Source organism: Mytilus trossulus, chromosome 7 (genome assembly GCF_036588685.1).
Source record: "Mytilus trossulus isolate FHL-02 chromosome 7, PNRI_Mtr1.1.1.hap1, whole genome shotgun sequence".
NCBI classification, from domain to species: Eukaryota; Metazoa; Mollusca; class Bivalvia; order Mytilida; family Mytilidae; genus Mytilus; species Mytilus trossulus.
The window spans coordinates 42,139,865-42,160,835 of NC_086379.1; the positions used below are offsets into that span (position 1 = coordinate 42,139,865).

At 32.4% G+C, this 20,971-nt stretch overlaps 1 protein-coding gene across 1 annotated transcript; it reads left to right on the forward strand.

The window, feature by feature from the left end:
* The first annotated feature begins 4,747 nt into the window (after positions 1-4,747).
* Positions 4,748-20,756, forward strand: LOC134726412 (uncharacterized). Its single transcript, XM_063590815.1, has 7 exons — positions 4,748-4,862; positions 6,021-6,284; positions 8,303-8,454; positions 12,145-12,298; positions 16,225-16,518; positions 19,100-19,150; positions 20,266-20,756. The coding sequence occupies exons 1-7, from the start codon at positions 4,790-4,792 to the stop codon at positions 20,754-20,756; spliced, it is 1,479 nt and encodes a 492-aa protein (XP_063446885.1). The 5' UTR covers positions 4,748-4,789.
* The last annotated feature ends 215 nt before the right edge of the window (positions 20,757-20,971 follow it).

Genomic DNA, 20,971 nt, shown 5'->3' on the forward strand with positions numbered 1-20,971 from the left:
TCCGAAAAAACACGACCTTGTGCAATTTCAAGATACAGTTATCGAAAGACTGAAGATCCATAAATGTGTATAAGTATATAACGATAATATTTATTTTGCTTTTAATTAACTGATTACAAAATCAATATTAATACTAACAAATCAATATTCAATTATCTAACCACCGTGTTGAGTTGGTAACCTTTTATAATAAGTTCATTTAATGAATCGATCAATTCACCTGGATTGTTTATAAGTTATCGGGCAAGTTAAACAACATTTCCGTAAAAATTGGGATATGCTACCCCGTTTTAAATCAATATTTTACAGGTACAACCAATCTTCAAAACCAATTCTAAATATATATGGAAGAATTTAGTAAAAGTTTTGATAAATTTGTGGTAACAAAACCTCTGCCTTAAAAATGAACCAGTAATACATAGATTACATTCTTTAAAATCAGAAACGTCACAACATACACAGGTATAGCAAAATAATTGGGAAATATGAACACCGTAAGATGGTGCAAAAAGAACATCATTATCTAAAAAGGGAAAAGTAACAATAGGGAACGAACAATGTGCAGTTCCCGTTTAAAACCAAAATATTCAAATAAAGGAAAGAACATTTATTACCTTTTAAATTTGATTTAAATTAAGTAGGCTCCTTTGGGTTAATTTGGCAGGATTTTTTTTAACGAAAACATATCATCAAGATAACGTTAAGTGCTATTGAATTGATCAGTTAATGCAATTCAAACGGGTCTTCAATGATTTTGTTCATAAACTGTCATTCATAACAGTATAAAAACGCGTCTGTTTTTAAAGGGTAACAATTACTGCCTATTGAATTATAGACAACCTGTCGATAGATTGTGTAGCCGAAATATGCATTAATTAAACAGCTTCATGTATCTCATCACACCTACAGTAAGTGTATCTAACATATTTACCTTTCTCCAGAAGGCTTTAAATAGATTGCAGCAAAAATAATTACCTTCAGATTTATCAAACGACCATTTAACTAAATAGTAAACGTTTTATTTGATAACATTGTGAAGAAGTGTAGTGTAAAGAGTGGAAAAGTCAAAATTATCAACATAATTAAAAGGACCATCAAAGGCACGTAATTTATCTCAAACATCCAAAGATCTTTCACACTCCAAAAAAGGTTAGTTCAACAATTTCTATATATTTTATTACTATAGTGTAGGTACATAGTTCAGAAGAACACTTAAGCTGTGATGTGGTTGTGTTTTTTTACTTTATGACTCTATTTGGAGCGCACGGACTTGAATGTTGATGACTTTTTAAAAATTACGGAATGTTTCGTCCCCGAGGGTATCAACACCCCAGTAGTCAGCATTTCTGTGTTGACATGAATATCAATAAGGTGGTCATTTTTATAAATATCCTGTTTACACAACCCTAATTTTTTCGAAAAACTAAGGATTTTCTTATCTCAGGCATAGATTACCTAAGCTGTATTTGGCACAACTTTTTAAAATTTTGGATCCTCAATGCGCTTCAACTTTGTACTTGTTTGGCTTTATAAAGGTTTTGATATGAGCGTCACTGATAAGTCTTATGTAGACAAAACGCGCGTCTGGCGAGCTAAGTTATAATCCTGGTACCTTTGATAAAAGAGGGACGAAAGATACCAAAGGGACAGTCAAACTCATAAATCTAAAACAAACTGACAACGCCAAGGCTAAAAATGAAAAAGAAAAACAATAGTACACACGACACAACATAGAAAACTAAAGAATAAACAACACGAACCCCACCAAAAACTAGGGATGATCTCAGGTGCTCAGGAAGGGTAAGCAGATCATGTGGCACCCGTCGTGTTGCTTATGTGATTACAAATCCGGTAAATACTAGTAGTCTAATTCGGTAGGTCACATTCATGAAAGGGATAACTATACCACCACCACAGTGTTGACTGCTTTGTTGGCCGGTACAAAGATAAACCGCTTTGAAATATCTTGAAGCATATTTCTTATTCTAGAAATAGGCATATTATGTCCTCTTCTTTTAACTCTTATTTTGTTTCAAATTGTGATATTATTTTATCAGATTTTCCCCGCTTACACATTTTTTTACAAAACGAGGGAAAAGTGTCTTTGTTGACCTGATGGCACTATTTTCAATAAATTTTAGATGGAGGATGATATGTTGGTCCTTTTTTCAAAAAATATATAACCTCTATGTTCTTGACAATATTGAGGTAATATCATGGCCATATAGATTATATCTAAACTTCGACGATTCACATTTAAGTAAACCGAGTATTTTTTTCTACATTGGCGTCTAATGATAATTAAAAATTAAAGTTCTGCTAAGTTTTTATAATGTGCACGGAATAAGAGATGGTTCTGTGTTAAAATTGTGAAGTTTTGAAAGGGAGAGTCATTAAATATACAACATAAACTTATAAAATTAATACATCTGTTTTTAATATATTTAATTTTCAGGAAGTGCCGTTTATGATCTTCAGATTTTTCGATACGTGGCAAAAGCCTTTGGTGACAAATGCTGTAATTATACGCGAATATTGATAGAGTGGATTAAGGAAAGAGATGATGTCACAATCCTTAAAAATATTATCGTATTTACTAATTTGTATTTGACCAAGTGCACATAATAGTTGATGCCTACCATTTATTTTCAAATATAGATAGGAGATTACCAAGTGCATATTTTTAACGATGTTTATATTGCTGATTACGATTGATACGTTTGCCATAAGACCAATTTTTTGGTTATCTTTATCCATTATATTCAAGATATCAAGAAGTTGTAGATGTGTTCCTTTGTCTAAGCATACTGTCATTCAGTCTAAGGGGATAAGCTTTCTGAAGTCGTTAATCCAAGACAATTTTCACGGGTATTTCAAATTGCTTATGCGATTGCCCTTGTTATTCTGGATCGTTTCGAGCGGTTGAAAGATTAACAATTTAATTTTTTCGTTGTGTTCCGCTAAATCTTGCTAAATGTTGATAAATTGTAATGTTGAATTTCTTAATATAGATAAGAAGATGTGGTTTGAAAAAGCTTGTTGAAGCCGTATATATGTTTCTGTGTTCGCTTAACAAACTCCCGTCATGTTTGTCCTACATATTTCACACCACAGTTTTTTGTGCATGTAACCATATATATGATACTTTGGGTGTTTCGTGTATTGTTACAGGGGAAGAAAAGCGACGACTCTCTCCCGTTCACTGACGACCTTATAGTATTATCAGAAGATAATATATGTACCAGGTTTGTCATTTTCTGGTATTGTATGGGAATATTTGTGTATATTCATGGGCATTTTTATTAAATAATCTGGCTGTAGCAGCATTGTCATCTTTGACCAAAAAAATGTACATTTGACAAGGGCTAAGTGTAGTCTTTAAAAAACAATCCACAGAGTTGCGAAAATGAAGTCCCCATTGGACAATAACCCATATTCATTTCCTCATATTATTATAAACTTCGCTCGTTTAAAACTTATTCGTGTGTTTATGCTTCGTATTAACCTGCACCCAGCTTATGAATAACCTTTTCAATACACGAAACACCCAAAGCCTCATATTAACGACTCCATTTATGAAAGAAAATCTACAGAGCAGAGCATTTTTTTTGGAACTCTATATTATTGTTCGTTTATGTGTGTGTTGCATTTTAACGTTGAGTCGTTTGTGTTTTCTCTTATTTTTGAGATATTGAGATAAGACGTGGCACGGTACTTGTCTATCCCAAATTCATGTATTTGGTTTTCATGTTATATTTGTTATTCTCGTGGTGTTTTGTCTGATGCTTGGTCCGTTTCTGTGTGTGTTACGTTTCGGTGTTATGTCGTTGTTCTCCTCTTATATTCAATGCGTTTCCCTCGGTTTTAGTTTGATACCCCGATTTTGTTTTTTGTCCATGGACCTATGAGTTTTGAACAGCGGTTTACTACTGTTGCCTTATTTAGAACATGTATTAACTTAAACTTGTTGAAATGAAGATAGTAAGCTTTAAAATTCCTTCTTTAATCTAGATTTATTTTGCATGTCTCTATACATAGTATGCGACGCGTAACAGTTTATAGGTAGGTGTTCTTTTACATGCATTTGATACGGTGCATTTGTTATGGATATATTTTATACTTCATTTATGAAAGAAAATCTATAGAGCAGAACACTTAGATTTTTTTTGTATCAATTCAAATTGTAGAATTAACATATTCACTTCAAGCGAAAAGTTAAAACTTCCTCAATGTATAGTTCGGCGTCCACAAAAAAGAAGTCAAGAAAAGTGTTTATCTCTTCTTCACAAATACGTATTTTATTGAATCTCGATATTTATCATGTTTATAATTTTTCTAACAAAGACGTTCTACCTCCATAAGCTTGAAAATGACATGGCGGATATTACATCTTACATTTTAAAGAAAATTTTGTGAAAACATGAGATAATTTTTTTGGTTTACAAGATGGACAACGTTTCATGTTCCACTGTTACATATTTATTCTTTAATAATGATGAAGTATATTAAATGTTTACGCGTTTCCATCCATACATCATTAATTTGACTTTTCAGGAATAACAATTAATTGGGAATAATTTGTTTGAAGTCTTCCATCAACATGATTAACAACAGTTTGTGCATGCAAGCATTAAGTTACATGTACACTATTCAATATCCTGTAAGAATTAAACGTTATTTTAAGATTATACAAGAATTGCCTTTTATACTTCCACCTATTATTAAAGGTATCATTTTCAATTTTACTTCCTTCTTATACTATCTTTTTTGTAAAAACAAACAGAGAAACATGGTTACTTTTTGGAATAGTTTAACATTGCATTTATTATTGGAATTCTATCAACTTTCGATAGTAAGGTCAGGTGAGTGTTTAAAACCATTTAATATTTAAGTTCTTCAAATGTTTCAATGGAAATAGCTACCAGGATTATAAATAAGTACGCCCGACGGGCGTTTCCTCTACATAAGACTCATCAGTGACGCTCATATCGAAATATTTATAAGGTTGATGTGATAATTTAAACATTTCTGTTGATATTTTTCTAACTATAGAACAATAGAAAGTTCATATGAGTGCTTAATCATTTACTTTTTACACACAGAATTATATAAAATATTCTATAAGAATGGTTAAATCTACTACGCAATGTACAAAATAAACTCATCATAGATACCAGGACTAAAATTTGTATATACAACCACAAATTAATCATATTTAGGGCACATTCATCCGTAAAGAAAGGTAAAACTCAATTAAACATCATGTTTCGGAATAACTCATGTTTTCCGGTGCACATTGAATAAGTCCAGGTTTTGCCGGCGTCGGGATTCTCAGCATTTTGTTTTCTACATGTATATTATATTGCTGGTTTTTTTATTCCATTCTTTGCTTGTATTCTAGCTATGGCGTTACCTTTTAAAAAAGATCAGATTTTCGGGTGTCCATTCCAGTATACGTATCTATAAGAGTCCAAAAAGATACGAAAAGGACATTCAAACTCAAAAGTCGACAATAAAATAAAAGAATACATTGTATGACCAAAAGGCAAACAACATTATACAAAACACAGCCTAGAAAATAAAAGAGTGAGCAACACGAACCCCACCAACAACTGTTGGTGATCTCATATTGTGTTTCGTGGATACAATGAAGTGCACTCATTCTTTATTTACATATAAAAATCTGTACAATAAAAATGAACATAATACGACATTTTGCTTCCACTGATTTGAGTGATCAAGTCTTAAGGTATCTATCTTATTTTTTTGTACTCATATATTGATCTTAACCATTGTGATAAGTCCGTATCATTGATATATGTATAGGCTGTGTCAAAACATTAAACAGGTCACCGGGTAGTTTTGCTCAAAGTAAAAACAAATGAAAAAACTTCTTCTAATCAAAACAAGCCTTTTTTAAATATTTATTACTACAAGAACTATTTTTTTAGTTGTTTCATTATCTAATAAAACATAATATCATCAATTATTTCAATACTTGATATAAATTTGTTTTTCAGTATCCAATTCTACAATTCACGTTGTTCCTGGGGATGAAGTGTTGTTTAACTGCTCTGAATACTTAACCATAACAATTAAAAATGTCAGCGTTCAAAATACAGGAGAATGTAAAAATAGACAGGATGACTGTAATCTCAACAAGAATGATCACGAATTAATTAAAAGATGTGAAGGGTATCCCAGCTGCTTTGTGAACGGATCTCTTTTAACATCCTCGTGTCTATGGGAAGACCTACATTTCGATTTGTCATATATATGCAAGGGTAAATATCGATTACAATATCTTAAAGAAAATGTGAGATCTAAATCCTGTATAAGAAAAAAGAACCATTTATTTGTTGTTTAAACGCCCAGATCCAATTTTCATTATAATTTTAAAAGCATTGCATTATCTTTAACCTTTTTGTATTTAATGAAATTTTTATTTCGTGAATAGCGAACAACAAATATGTACTTTAATTATGTGTATATGTTAGATCTAATTTGATACGATTTGCATCGATCTATAAAACTTGAATATGTTATGTACCTTTACATGATGATATCAAATGAAAGTCAACAAAAGAAATAGAACTCTTTACTGGAAAAGTTAAGAAAAACCAAATCGATATATTTGTATTTTGTTTTACATCTGTTTCGATCAGTTTGAAGAGTTTGATATATGTGTTAAAATAATCATGTTTGGTTTTATAACACGTGTGAAATACTTAATTAATTGTATGGGGCTTCTTTTCTGACTTATCTCACTAATTGTAAAAACTACTTTTCGGTAGGTGTAAATATTTTTGCCGAATTAAATCCAAAAAAAAACTCAAAAAAAACTAAAGCATTGCTTTGCAAATCTGACCAAGGCTATTATTCTTATAATAGGCAATAATGTCCTCTAAAGGAAAAATTTGGGTACATGTTTATTTGTTAATTCGACAAAGTAAAAAAACCATAAAAAAAAGTGTAAGATTCTAGATAATCTGATAACTGTCTACTAATTTCAACGAACATAAAATATTTATAAAAAAATGATAACTGAGTTGTGAATTTCTGACACACACTTTAAAATGAATGTAAGGGCTACTTTCATTTGAACTGAAGACATATATCCAAAATAGGGTGTTGTTTTATACATGTAACAATATAAAACACACCAATTGGTGAAAAGGCATTTGATGGAACTATTTATTAAAAAACCCGTAACACCTCACCAGCAGTCAAACGCTTTAAAAGCGAAGGGTCAATGAACACATAGGATACCAAAAATATGGATTGTCATACTTATTAGATAAGGTTTAACCTCTGAACTCTCAGAAACTGCACTACAATATAACATTATGTGTTATCTTTGGTGCTAAATAATCACACTTTCTTATTACCTATTATTTTGTATTGACAGACGTCAATTAAACTGAGCTACTAAATTTGAGTAGGTCGGGCCATTTATGAATGCCTCCTGTCTAGTTTTTTCCTTTTCTATTTTGAATAATTCTATTCTGAAATTTAAAAAAGGGAAACAGGAGGGAAACTGTATTTCTTTGTTGGTTTGAATCCAAATAGTTTTGGTTTAAAAAAATGTTACGCTTACAAATCTGATTGCATTCAAAAAAATGGGGTGTCCGTATCTGTGTACGATCTCAATTGGCCTTGGTGACGGAATTAAATCATCAGACAAATTTTTTTCCAAATTTGAAAAAAAATAGGACACTTTTTAATAAATTCATTTAAAAATTGCAAAATTAATGTTTTCATTTTTTCAGTTAAATGCTTCATATTGTTTTGATTCAAAGCAACGCAGCAGCAAATCATTTAAATTTCTGTAACGTTGATTGACTGAGTTTGATTATTTCATTATTCAACATATTATATATTTAAACCTCCAAACTCATTTGGGCACGGAACAATACTTAAGGTTATCGTTTATTAGAAGAATTATATTTTGAAAAAAAAGCTTCTTTTGTTATGAAGAGTGTAATAATACAAATTAAACAATCAAGAATTAAAACTTTGTTTTCAATATGTTTTGTCTTGTATTTCCTAGTAGCATCTTATGAATATCAGTCATTTTAAATCTTTTTGATTTTTGAACGATTAAGAATTCCATTGACGTTGCCATTGACAAAATGTTCATCGTCTTAAACTTGTTAACCCTTTAAAGTCGTGGAATGCGCGATACAAGAGATAAAAAATAAATAATACCAGAGGCATTATACATATGTAAATTAGTTTTTAAATAAAGTCGAAATTGCATTTCCATTTTTCATATTTTTATGTTTTTACCTTTTTTTATTAGCTTCGTACGAATATGTCGGCTGCTATGTAGATAACTCGGATAGAGTTTTGGATGAAGATCACAAAAACAACGAAGAAATGTCTGCTGATATATGTGTTGGTATATGTACTGAGAAGCAAACATCATATAAACATAAATACTTTGGAACGCAGGTATATCAACATGAAATCTTAAATACAATAACATTAAACGTTTTCGTAAATCTAAATGATTCATAGTAAATTTAACAAAACTCTGTCCCTTGTCGTTATATCGCTGTTCATGTAGTGCGATCATTTGCATCGTTAACTTTCAAATGTTTTGGGTAGAACGTTCCTGTTTTAGGATGATACAGAAAGCGTGTCTAACGTACAAAATTATTTAAGTGTTTGTTTTCTATTTCCTTTCATAGTAGAAATTCAGTTCATTCAAATAATAATTTTGTAATGGAAAATAACAACATATCATCTTATGTTGCTAATTATATAGGAAAGCATTTCGATAATCGGGAGTTTTGTACATGTGTATTTCGTGCAAACAGTACTTTTTATATACAAAAAAAGATATAGAAAGTACGTTGGGAATCTCAACAATTTTATTTTTTTTATTAAAACTGAAAAGTACCTTTAACTAGTTTAGGAGAAATTGCACTGACTTTTGTTTTCTTGTCAACATAAGTTTGAAGTCTGATTTCAGTAAAGCGAGCATATTTTGGTTTGGCCTTTAAAACAATGTATCATTATGTTTTCCCCCAATTAATTTCTGCTTAATCTTAAGTGTTTAATACTTACTTCATTTATTCATATCTTAAGGTTTCCTATGCTCCTTCTTTATTAATAATTTCCTTTTTCAAGGAAGATTTACATCCAACAACAAACACTGCTTTTAAAAGTGCATCTCCCCATAAATTGTCCATTGTTGAAATAGATAATGATGGTGGATATTACCAAGTCTCTGATAAGTCAATGACACCTTTTCTATACGTAGAGCGATTAAAATTGTATATAGGTTCATATAGATTAAAAACTGGACTTTTATTAAATTTCCTGTTTACAAAACTTTGAATTTATCGATAAAATAAGGATTTATCTTATGAATAGATTACCTTAGCCGTATTTGGCATAACTTTTTGGACTTTAAGATCCTCAATGCTCTTCAACTTCGTACTTGTTTGGCTTTATAAATATTTTTGAAATGAGCGTCACTAATGAGTCTTATGTAGACGAAACGCGCGTCTGGCGTACTAAATTATAATCCTAGTACCTTTGATAACCATTAAGCAAGCATAGAACAAATATTATCAATGTATATTCAATTTAAGGATTTTCGCTTGTCATGTTTAGAGGTTTTGGTCAGATTTTCAGAATCCTCTGGTTTTATCCATTTGAATGCCTTAAAACATTTTACCCATTGATCCCCATTTTTCCTGTTATAAATGTTTTATATGTATAATAATAAGCCATCTGTAAAAGTCTTATAAAATCTTTATCATTTTTTAGTTTTTGAGAACTTGAACTCATTAATAATAAGGCTAAGACGAAATGAAGAAAGAACATTTCCCCGCCAAAATTTCAATTGCTAACTTATCTTGAAAACAAGCACATTGACCTATTATTTTGTTTTGCTTTCTTTGTTCCTTTATTAAATCCCTATCGATATATACTAGTGTTATGTAAAACTTGTTATTTTGAACCTGAGAAGCGAACTTCCTTAAAGTTTATATAATTTGGAGATTTATAAACTTTGTTAAACAAACATATGCCTTTAATTCAGTACTCTGTCTGTAACTGTATATAATATTTGTTTTTTCTTCATTATTTTGTACAAAAATCATCCCGTTTGTTTTCTCGCTTGAATTGGTTTCATTTCGGGCCTTTAATAGGTGACTATGCGGTATGTTGTTTACTCTTTGTTGTAGGTCTTGCGGTTACCTACTGTTGTAAATTTTTGTGTCATTTGATCTCTTCTAGAAAAACGTATCACGACGCAACAATTGATTTAAACTAGTATATTTGTTGTGTTTGAAGGACTTGAAACCAGCTGTGTCTTTCATCCTGTCGATTTTTCTTATTCATAATGGGCTAACTTAATACGGTAGCTTCGCACAGTCGGCTCGGTGTTTAATGAGCTTTAACATATTTTCGGGGGGGGGGGGGGGTCAGGAACAGTTTGATGACGCATTTTTGTTTGGTAGGCTGGTTTTGATGAGTTGGTTTTGGTTTGCTTACTATTTTCATGTTTGTTTTCTACTTCACAACGGCTGCTTTTGGTCGGAATGGTCAGCTTGGCAGCCCGCTGACCACAATGATAGAGTAGTGATAGATGAGTCTTGGATGTAGTTTTAACGATAAAAGGAGGCGTTATTAGGACCAATGTCGTAAGACAGTGAAATGTAGGTCCATAATTCAACATCTCGGATACAGTCCTCCCACGTCAGTCGGCATAACACTCTCCTGAACAAAATGGGTTTTGGATGTATGCTGACGCGGGTTACGCGGATAATGCCTAACGTATTCTGACTCTGTACAGCCTTGTGTTGGTTTCTGTCATCAAAAGTAGTAAGTCGTTAGTCCATCTCTCAATAAACCCTCATCGAAGATAGCGGATAAGGAGAGCTGATCCAGCACGTCCGTTGAGCTGTAATGACTGAGATGTGACTGATGGTAATGAGTCGTTTGGTACAATACTTAACGACAAAAGTGCTCAAAGTGTGAAATTTCCATTTCTATAAACAAATGTAGCAACTTTCCCGCTGCGCTTGCATGAGGACTATATCACACAATTGATGAGATAATAGAAATAGATAACCATAGCTGTATTTGGCTACAATTTTAGGATTTTTGGTCCTCAATACTCTTCGTATTCGTTCTTTTTTTTTGCAATTTTAGATTTAAAGGAGGCTTTCAGTTTTGGTTAACTGTTATGGAATATCAGTTTCGCAGATAACGACGAGATGTTCTTATTTTTATAAACACTATCCAATCATCATTGCCTCGAATGTGACCAAATTAATCAGACTTATCGTATGTGTTTACTTCCATGATAAATACCATGGTGGAGCAAAACCGTATTACATTTCCCAAACACCTGGTATCACACCGGTGTTTTGTTATTGCTCAGTATGTTAGTTTTTCAATGCTGTGCTAGCTTCGTTTCCATTTGTTAGATTGCTCTCATGTAATAGTCAATATATGGTATGAGTGCCGATGAGTCAACTTTCCATCCAAGTGACAATTTATAAAAGTAAACCATTATAGGTCAAATTTTGGTCTTAGACACAGAGTCTTGACTGACACCGAACAGCAAGCTATTAAGGGCTCCAAAACTAACTAGTGTAAAACCATTTAAACTTGAAAATTAACGATCTAATCTATACGTATATACAAAACAAGAGACGAGAAACACTTATGAACCACATCAACACACGACAAATACTGAACATCAGATTCCTGACCTAGGTCTCAGTTTGTTTTCAAGTTATGAATTGAAATATCGCTATGGTATCTTTCGCTACTGTTTATATTATAAAATTGAGACACTTTAATCCTAGTATATTTGGCAGACTATTTGGCAGCCTGATATCAGTCACAGAGTATTTATTCTTGGATATATTTTCAATGGTGCTAAATGACACTACATATATTATTTCTCACATATAACTGGTACGTTATATCACATGAAATATTGTTTTAACATTGTATGGTCACAAAATGCTGCTTTTTGAAAAAAATTATCAGTATGTGCCAATTTAAATAACGTCTTTTAAGAGACAGTTACGTTCATATTTGTAATTATAATTCTTAATATATTTCAATGTGTGTATACATTGTATATTTATACCGTATGTTTCGGTATAATTATAGTCTAGACAAGAGTGTTTTTGTGGAGATGGCCAAAGACTGAATTCTGAACCATATTTAAAAATGAAAGATTCTGAATGTAACATGTACTGTCTACAGCATGAAGATGAGAAATGTGGTGGTGAATATAGGATGTCTGTCTATAAAATTCTGCCACGTGAGTTACAATATTTAAAAAAATCAAATATAATGTATGTTCGTTAGATATGCTTTTGTATATAAGAAGATATCCCAGTATAACAATGTACACAGAAATGTACCGAGGAAATCTGCAACTTTTGAGATTCGTTTAGTCTGTTATACCCTCACGGTTTGAACTTTGGTAAAGAGTTGTAGATTTGGAATTCTGTCCAGCAAAGACATCCACGACCAATTTTAAATTTATACTGGACGTTTGACTATGAAGCCACATCGAGTAAAATTTGGATTGTGAAATCCGAATCCGTGCCGTGAGAGACTTATGATTAGTGAAGTCCTTCGTTACTCGAAATTCCACAACAAAACGGCTTTAATTTAACCGAGAACTGACACACTTCGTTGCTTCTGCCAAGTTTCGGGAAGATCAGAGAATAAGAAATAGGATCACTACACATAAGAGATAAAACAGTTGTTTAAACTGTAACGTTGGACATCCGGTTTTTTTTTCACATAGTCTTGTTCTATTAAAGCTCAAATACACTAAATATTACTAAGCATATGAGCATCTTTTGCGGAGGAAATTTCGAAGATTCTGTTTTAAATCATAGGGGTTGTAGGAACGACGTGCGTGACGTTTTGGCAATACCATGATTTGTCATAGGTCTAAAAGAGGGACGAAAGACACCAAAGGGACAGTCAAACTCGTAAATCTAAAACAAACTGACAACGCCATGGCTAAAAATGAAAAAGACAAACAGAAAAACAATAGTACACATGACACAACATAGAAAACTAAAGAATAAACAACACGAACCCCACCAAAAACTAGGGGTGATCTCAGGTGCTCCGGAAGGGTAAGCAGATCCTGTTCCGTATGCGGCACCCGTCGTGTTGCTTATGTGATTACAAATCCGGTAAATAGTCTAATTCGGTAGGTCAAATTCATGAAAGGGAAGGGGATTGTAGTTACGACGTAAGGAACATATCCGATATCATTTGTGAAACGGTTATTCCATAACGGTCAACCAACTCGTGATGGCGTCCGTAAAATTTACGAAGGGATGATTTCAACTTCACCATTTGGAACTCTTGGTTTAATAGCTTCCTTGTGAGCAGTAACCCTCTATCAAGAAAATCATGATAGGAAATGCAAGCACGGGAATATCGTATCAGTTGGGAGATATATACCCCGTATGCAGGTGCTGCTGGAATGTTGCTACTTAGAAATGGAAAGTTCACAATTGGAAAGCTGAAATCATCTCTTTTGTCGTAAAGTTTTGTCTTCAACCGACCCTCATTGTCAATTTCTAGATGTAAGTCAAGATATGAAGCCGACTTAACTGTATCTGTAGTATCCTTTATCTCCAATTCGATGGGATAGATGCGATCCACATAGTCACCAAATTTTGAATTGTTTAGTGAAAGAACGTCATCTATATAGCGGAAAGTAGAGTTAAAGGATATTGCTAACTTCTTATCTTTCTTCCTAAGAAGTTCCTGCATGAAGTCAGCCTCATAATAATAAAGAAACAAGTCAGCAAGTAGAGGGGCACAGTTTGTTCCCATTGGGATGCCGACAGTCTGTTGAAAAACACGTCCTCCGAACGTAACAAATATGTTGTCAATCAAGAAATCAAGCATCTTGATAATATCGGTTTCAGAGAATTTTTTGTTTGAATCAGAATGGTTCTTTACAAAGTATGATTTATCCCTCCCTAAGACAAGATACTTGTATCTACGTTGGCCATTCTTTTTTATGAAGCAAAGTAATACCAACTCTTTTAATTTGTCTTTTAGTTTGGAATGTGGAATACTTGTGTAAAGAGTAGAAAAGTCAAATGTTTTAATACTGTTACAAGATGAAAGAGAGTTAGATTGTATGTACTCTAAAAGATCTTTGGAATTTTTAAGTATCCACATCTGATTCACGCCACCTCTAGAATAGGCAGTTTCACAATAACTTTGAAGCCCGTCTTTGATTGCTGATAAAATGGATGTTAATAATTTAGAAAGGGGTTTCGTGGAGCACTTTGAAGACCCAGCAATATACCGTTGTTTGTAAGGACACTTATGTAGTTTAGGTATCCAATACAGTGATGGAAGATCCAGTTCTTCATCTGTGGTTGAAATACCAAAGGAACAAAGAACAGACCTATGATTATCCAGGATTTCCTCTTTGGTAAGTGTCGTGAGGTTCTATGTTGGGTTTCCAAGTGAATTGTCTATACCTAATTCGTTTATCAAGCAATTAATGTAAAGACTTTTACAGATAAAAACGATGTTATTTGGGGCTTTGTCTGCGGGACAACAACATATTCATCATGGAGGTCAGATAGGTGTTTAGCAACATTTGGATCTTTGAAGATTGACGTAGCCTGGGCATTGATGGACCCATTCAGTTTCTTAATTCTGATTTGTATTAACGACCTCACTGCCTTAATCCATTCGGATAGAGTGTCTACGTCTTCCTTCTCGCGCTTAGCCCATTGCCTGGCATAATCCTCGACTGAATCCATCAAAATTTTAAAGTTGTGTTTCCAATTGATGGATTTAGGCTCACGATATTTCGGACCTTTCGATAACACGTTTCGTAGAGAAGTGTTATTAACAATGTTAAGGTCACCGGTAATAACGTGGCCAGCAGGATTATATGTGAATTGGGAACTAGCACAAGTGCAATCAGGAGGTTTAGACTTGAAGTCGTCAATAGCGAGATCCTGCAAAACGCGTTTGTAATTGAAAATTTTAGTTGCAATAGGTTTGGTATAGGTATAAGAAATTATTGGTACAGACTGGTCTTTGAAATAAGGAGGTATTTTCGATTGAACTAATTTATGATGAAGGATATTGCCTAGGTTGACGCCATCGAGACCTTTGTTGGCAAAGGAAAGATTTAGAGAAGATCTTTTCTCTTTTTCATCTTTTCCAATGCGAACTGGCTTGAAAAGTCTGTGACTAGCAATATCCGAAATTATAGCTTGTAGTTTGTATTGGTTTGAATGAGGGTTTGTTACAGTGGATTCCAAACATAAATTGAACAGAGAATGAAGTTTTGAAAGGGGTAATGAATAAAGTTTCGTGCGAATGTGATGAATACCTAACGGTTTTTGTATGCATGGCAGCAAGTCATTAATAGAGACATCATGCAGAGAGGGTGATGTATAATGACGATGGCCATGACTACGTCTACGTCGAGGAGTCGAGTTGAAAATATTAATCACATTCACCGAGTTACACGAAGGACTAGATAGAATACATATACCATCAATTTTGTCATTGCAGCCATACGGTGTTGCAGTTCCCAATTGTCTAATCCAGTAGTCTTCTTTTTGTCTACGGAGAGTCGTTGAAAGATTAGGATTGTTCGAGCTATGGTATATTTTTTCAATAATTCGAACTGTCATAGAAACGATGGAATGATCGGGCTGATTGAAATGCTGGTATAGAATGTCGTTAGCATTGAGGTTAATGTCTGATCTATGACCGCACATACGTTTGTTTAGCCTTCCTTTCGTTTCACCGACGTATACCAAGCCGCAAAGGTTGCACTCTAATCCGTAGACGACGTTTATCGATTTACAATTCAGATCATCGTAACTTCTGGTAAAATATGACTTCTTGGTCAAATTGCTAGTGAATTCAGCATCTGTAATTAAAATAGCACAAGTTTTGCAGCCTTTGGTCTCACATTTTGAAATGCGACAGTGTTGTACTGTGTCATCAAAAACCAAAATGTTTTTAAGGAGAACTGAACAAGGCTGTATATGTGTAATATTGCTCTTGTCACTAGGACGATGATCTGAATGAGTCGTGTTTGGGTTATTTGTCATGTCTGGTGATGTCTAAATTGCATATTTAAATTGCATATAATTTCATTAGCATTAAGTATGTTAAGGTTTTAGAAACATGTCTTTTACAATGCCTAATTCATTATATCAATTCCAGAAATATCAAGATATCATCCGTGTTTAGAAGTAGACCAGCAAAATTGGATTGAGGATTGTAAAACTAGTCAGTTACAGGAAAAAGGGTTCTGTGTAAAATTTAACGCTCCTACTACTGACTTGGATTCTTATAAAGAATGTACAAATAAGGACTATGAACTCGGTAACCAACTGTATCAGTTTTGTAGAAACACAACAAGTAACGGAAACTGTGTTTATAATCTAGCAAGCATTTTACAGAAAATTGATTTTCAACAAACTACCAAGTATATCTCAATTGGGTATGCATGCAAAGGTAAGAATCATTTTGATCATCATAATAGAAAACATATTAAATAATTGATTTGTACCCAGGTTTGCTAACCCCATTTTGGTAAAACATACCGAATTTGATTATCTTAAAGAACGTTAGATATGTGAAACATAAAATAACTTCAATGTAGTAAAAGTTAAGACATACCTCATGTCTGAATTTCTACAACATATCAAATTTAAAACCAAAATGTTGGACAATGAGATGATTTAAATCATTTTTAATGAGTCTTGAATATGTAGCACTCATTGTGTAGAATGTGTTTTAAAAACAATTCATCAGGTTTACTTATGTTCCTGACTCATATGGGCTGAGCTATACATTAAGTAGTAAGAGTTAATTCACAGTAAAGATATAGATACAGATTTCAGGACATGTCTTCCTTCAGATTGCGACTAATAAGTGAGCTATTTATTTTTTTTAAAAACATTCTGGGTATAAGTATAGTATAAAACATCGTTTGTTCGTATTTTATTAGTATGTTAGTGACAAAAATATTCATGTTATGTTTGACGCTAAACGTAAAATAGATATCAATCAATGCACCCGTATTCCATTACTACATGTGTATGTGCATCTTTACTGAAAAGAACGAAGTTTTCGATGAAAAATGTTTGATATGTCCTAAAGTTCGACCTGATTTAACATTTACTTCGGTTTTTCAAAATATAGTTTGTTAGAATCAGTTATCAAAGAATTATAATGCCAAAATATATTGCAATCATTGTTACAATTAAATAAATTGACTTCTCAGATAGAAAAAACACTAAAAATACTATGTTATATAAATAAAAGCTTGCTGTGAGCCAATGCTCTGTATTTTAGGCCATACTTTGACCTATAATAGTTATTTATACATTATGACTATGATAGATGGTTGTCTGCCATGACTAATCATCACATAACTTTAGCTTTATAGAAATAATTATGTGAGTAAAGTAGTCAATTTTTATATACATCTTGTATGCGATCGTAAAAACTGAAATATTGGAACTAAAATATATGACAATGGAGACAATATAAACTTTTTCATCACTAGATTCTTTTTTTAAAATGTTGAGTTTTGATTAGTCGCAAATTTTCCAGATCTGATAGTAGAACTTGTTTTGATCCCATATTGAAATTTTGATAAACATTTCCTTTTTGCTATTTTGTGTTGACATGAATATCAATAATGTGGTCAATTTTATAAATTTCCTGTTTACAAAACTATGATTTTTTTTTAAACTTTGGATTTTCTTACCCAGGCATAGATTACTTTAGCCGTATTAGGCCCATTTTTTTGGAATTTTGGATCCTCAATGTTCTTCAACTTTGTACTTGTTAGGTTTTATACATATTTTGATATGAGATTCACTGATGAGTCTTATGAAGACGGAACGCGCTTCTGGCCTACTAAATTAACTAAACTATTTTACCTTATATATGAAATGAAAAAAAATATACCACCAAAAGCTCCTTTTAAGTAAAATGAGGCAGAAATTTCAAATATTTGCTCCAAGTTAGGATTTATGGACGTTTTTTTTTATTTTCGATAGAAATAAATAACGTCTTTGTTCTCAAAGATAAACACAACATGTTTTTTGTTTCATTATATGTAAATTATTTTTTATATAAACATCCTTTAAATTTATGCATTTTATTTTTACAAATAGCTCATATTTATCAAATGTTCATGAATGTAGAAAAAACTTCATGTTTTGCTGTATATCTAAAAAAAAATAATTAAAAAAATGCATTATTGAAATTTTCATTACAATTGGTACAAATAATTTTCATACGTAATCAAACTAAATGTCATTTAAAAAAAGAGGGGTCCAAGAATTCGTTTTCAAGTTTAATACGTATGAATGATCAAAATCTGTCGAAATATCTTTTCCTGATATGTCACAGTTTGACGTCTCGAAAATAACATTTTACGTCAGCAACGTCAGTGTTCCTGACTGTTTCAGCTTTGTATACATTGACTTAAAAGCTCACTTTTATCTTTTTTATTCAAATGTCATGGACGAGTCTTTTGACGAAACTCGCGTCTTGCGCAAATACAAATCACAATCCTACTATCTACGAATAGTTTATTAACAAAAAAAATCGCACTGGGTAGATTATTTGTATGCAAAGTACTACTATGAAAGATTACAGACGAACACTGTAAAACCTACCAATTGCAAAAATTGTTAATTTGTTCTCGTTCTGATAACGCAACAGATATTTGCCACTTCACTTTGAATAAACAACAATCAATCAATCACTTTATTTCTTTACATAAATTTCATGTTAAAATAAAAAAAAACACAAAAAGAGGACAGCAGTACTTTAAGTAAAGTATACACATAGCTTGAATATGTTAATATGAAGACTATTCTACGTTTGTGATACATTTGAATGTTGTGTCGTTGTTCTCATCTTATGTATAATGCGTTTCCCTCAGTTTTACTTTGTTACCCCGATTTTGTTTTTTTTTGTCCATGGATTTATGAGTTTTGAACAGCGGTATACTACTGTTGCCTTTATCTTTGAATCCAGAATATACTTTATGTTTTTTTCTCATTTCTTATTTTAGTGCCGTTACAAACAACTGATCATACTCCTTTTGTAGAAAGAAACACTCAGGGTAAGTCGTAGCATTTCTTGTTATTTCTAGTGACTTTCCTTTCTGACATTATGATGACGCTACATTCCTCTTGGTTGAGGTCATCATTCGTCTAAATCCATTCTATGTAGTATGAGAACACGTCAAAGCAACAAATCTCTAGTATCGCATTGCAAAACTAAACAAAATACCATAGAAGACGTCTTGTAACGAGTTTATATATATATTTGTATAATTAGACTAGTTATATTCTACCCAAAAGATAGTTAAGTACAAAATTTATATGTATATTACAAACCGTAGATGTTCTTATGTGATGAAATACCAGTGTGGGTAATGTTGTGTCTTCTTTGTAATTATGCCAAGAGAGTGATACCAATGATAAATTCAGTCACAAATGAGTTTGAATTACATCACCATTATACTAATGCAGTCTTCATTTTTTTACATAAATAAGGCCGTTAGGTTTCTCGCTTGAATTGTTTTACATTGTCTCATCGGGGCCTTTTATAGCTGACTATATGCGGTATGGGCTTTGCTCATTGTTGAAGGCCGTCATTTTGGTCTTTTGTGGATAGTTGTCTCATTGGCAATCATACCACATCTTCTTTTTTATATTGATAATCTGTCAGTATGTAATATTCATACTCAGTCTCAAATGCATAATTTCAACTTGAAATATTGGGACAACGAATCGAAGCTAAATCAAATCAAACGATTGGATAACAAAAATCATATTCCTGACTTGGAACAGGTAGAAAATTATGTTCTGAAGCTGGTGTTTTAGCTAGATAAACCTCTCATTTGTATTACATTCGTTTCAATTTTTATTATATTGACAACGATGCGTGATCGAAACAAACAAGCACAATATATACAAATTTTAAAGAATAAGAATACGGTGGTCGCCATTGTGTCACAATCTTAATTATCATAAAAAAACATGTAACAAAGAAATCGAGGCACTATAAAGCATATATCAAATTTAACAACTTAATTCATTGTTTTTATGGCCTGTTTTACCAAAACGTGATGTGAAAGCAAAATAAAGTTCATAACACTGAATTCAAGTGACATTTTTTTATATTTGAATAAATTACATTTATATTTTTAGTTTACAATGACTTTTGTTGTAGCTAGTATCCCGGTAATTGTAGTATCAGTTTTGGTTGTCGTAATATTTGCTGCTTTGGTTTTCATAATATTAGTTTTCTACAAAAGACGTCAGAAAGCCAAGAAATTCAGTTCCTCTGAAAAACTGCAAAAAGAATTTCAGACAGATAGCAGCAATTCATCTGCTACTAACACTGGAATGACATACATCAATATCCCTTCGATATATGAGAATATAAATGATAATAAAATAATTAATTGTGGAGAACACAAACAGGAAGGAAACTATGAAACATTATCAACAAATAGGAGAGCAGCTGAACCTATGTACGCATCTACAGAACATGAATCTACAGAACCGAGCTTATCTCGATATCAATCGCTTACTAATCCACCAGAATCTGATATTCACACTTATGCGTCAACAGAATTGGACTCATCTCAATATCAATCACTTACGAATCCGAATCAGTCCGATATCCACACTTATGCGTCAACAGCTTCAATACAGTAACGTTTTATAAATGTCGAAATGTCTTATATTTAAAAAGATAGCAAACACATGATGTTTATAGAAAATGCGTAAATCAAACTGTTTATCCTATTTATGAGACTAGATTTGTCTACTGTAAAAAATGGAGTGTTGACGAGAATTGTGGGTGGAGGTTCAATAGTTAACTGGCTTCGATTTATGTACACTGAAGACAATACCAATATTAATAGTGATTT

What these genes read in the sequence shown, in the direction of transcription:
- LOC134726412 (XM_063590815.1), top strand. Translation starts at nt 4,790, where the DNA reads ATGGTTACTTTTTGGAATAGTTTAACATTGCATTTATTATTGGAATTC. An exon ending in TTTGTCATATATATGCAAGG is followed by an intron (nt 6,285 to 8,302) that starts GTAAATATCGAT and finishes TTTTTTTATTAG; the next exon opens with CTTCGTACGAATATGTCGGC. An exon ending in ATAAATACTTTGGAACGCAG is followed by an intron (nt 8,455 to 12,144) that starts GTATATCAACAT and finishes GTATAATTATAG; the next exon opens with TCTAGACAAGAGTGTTTTTG.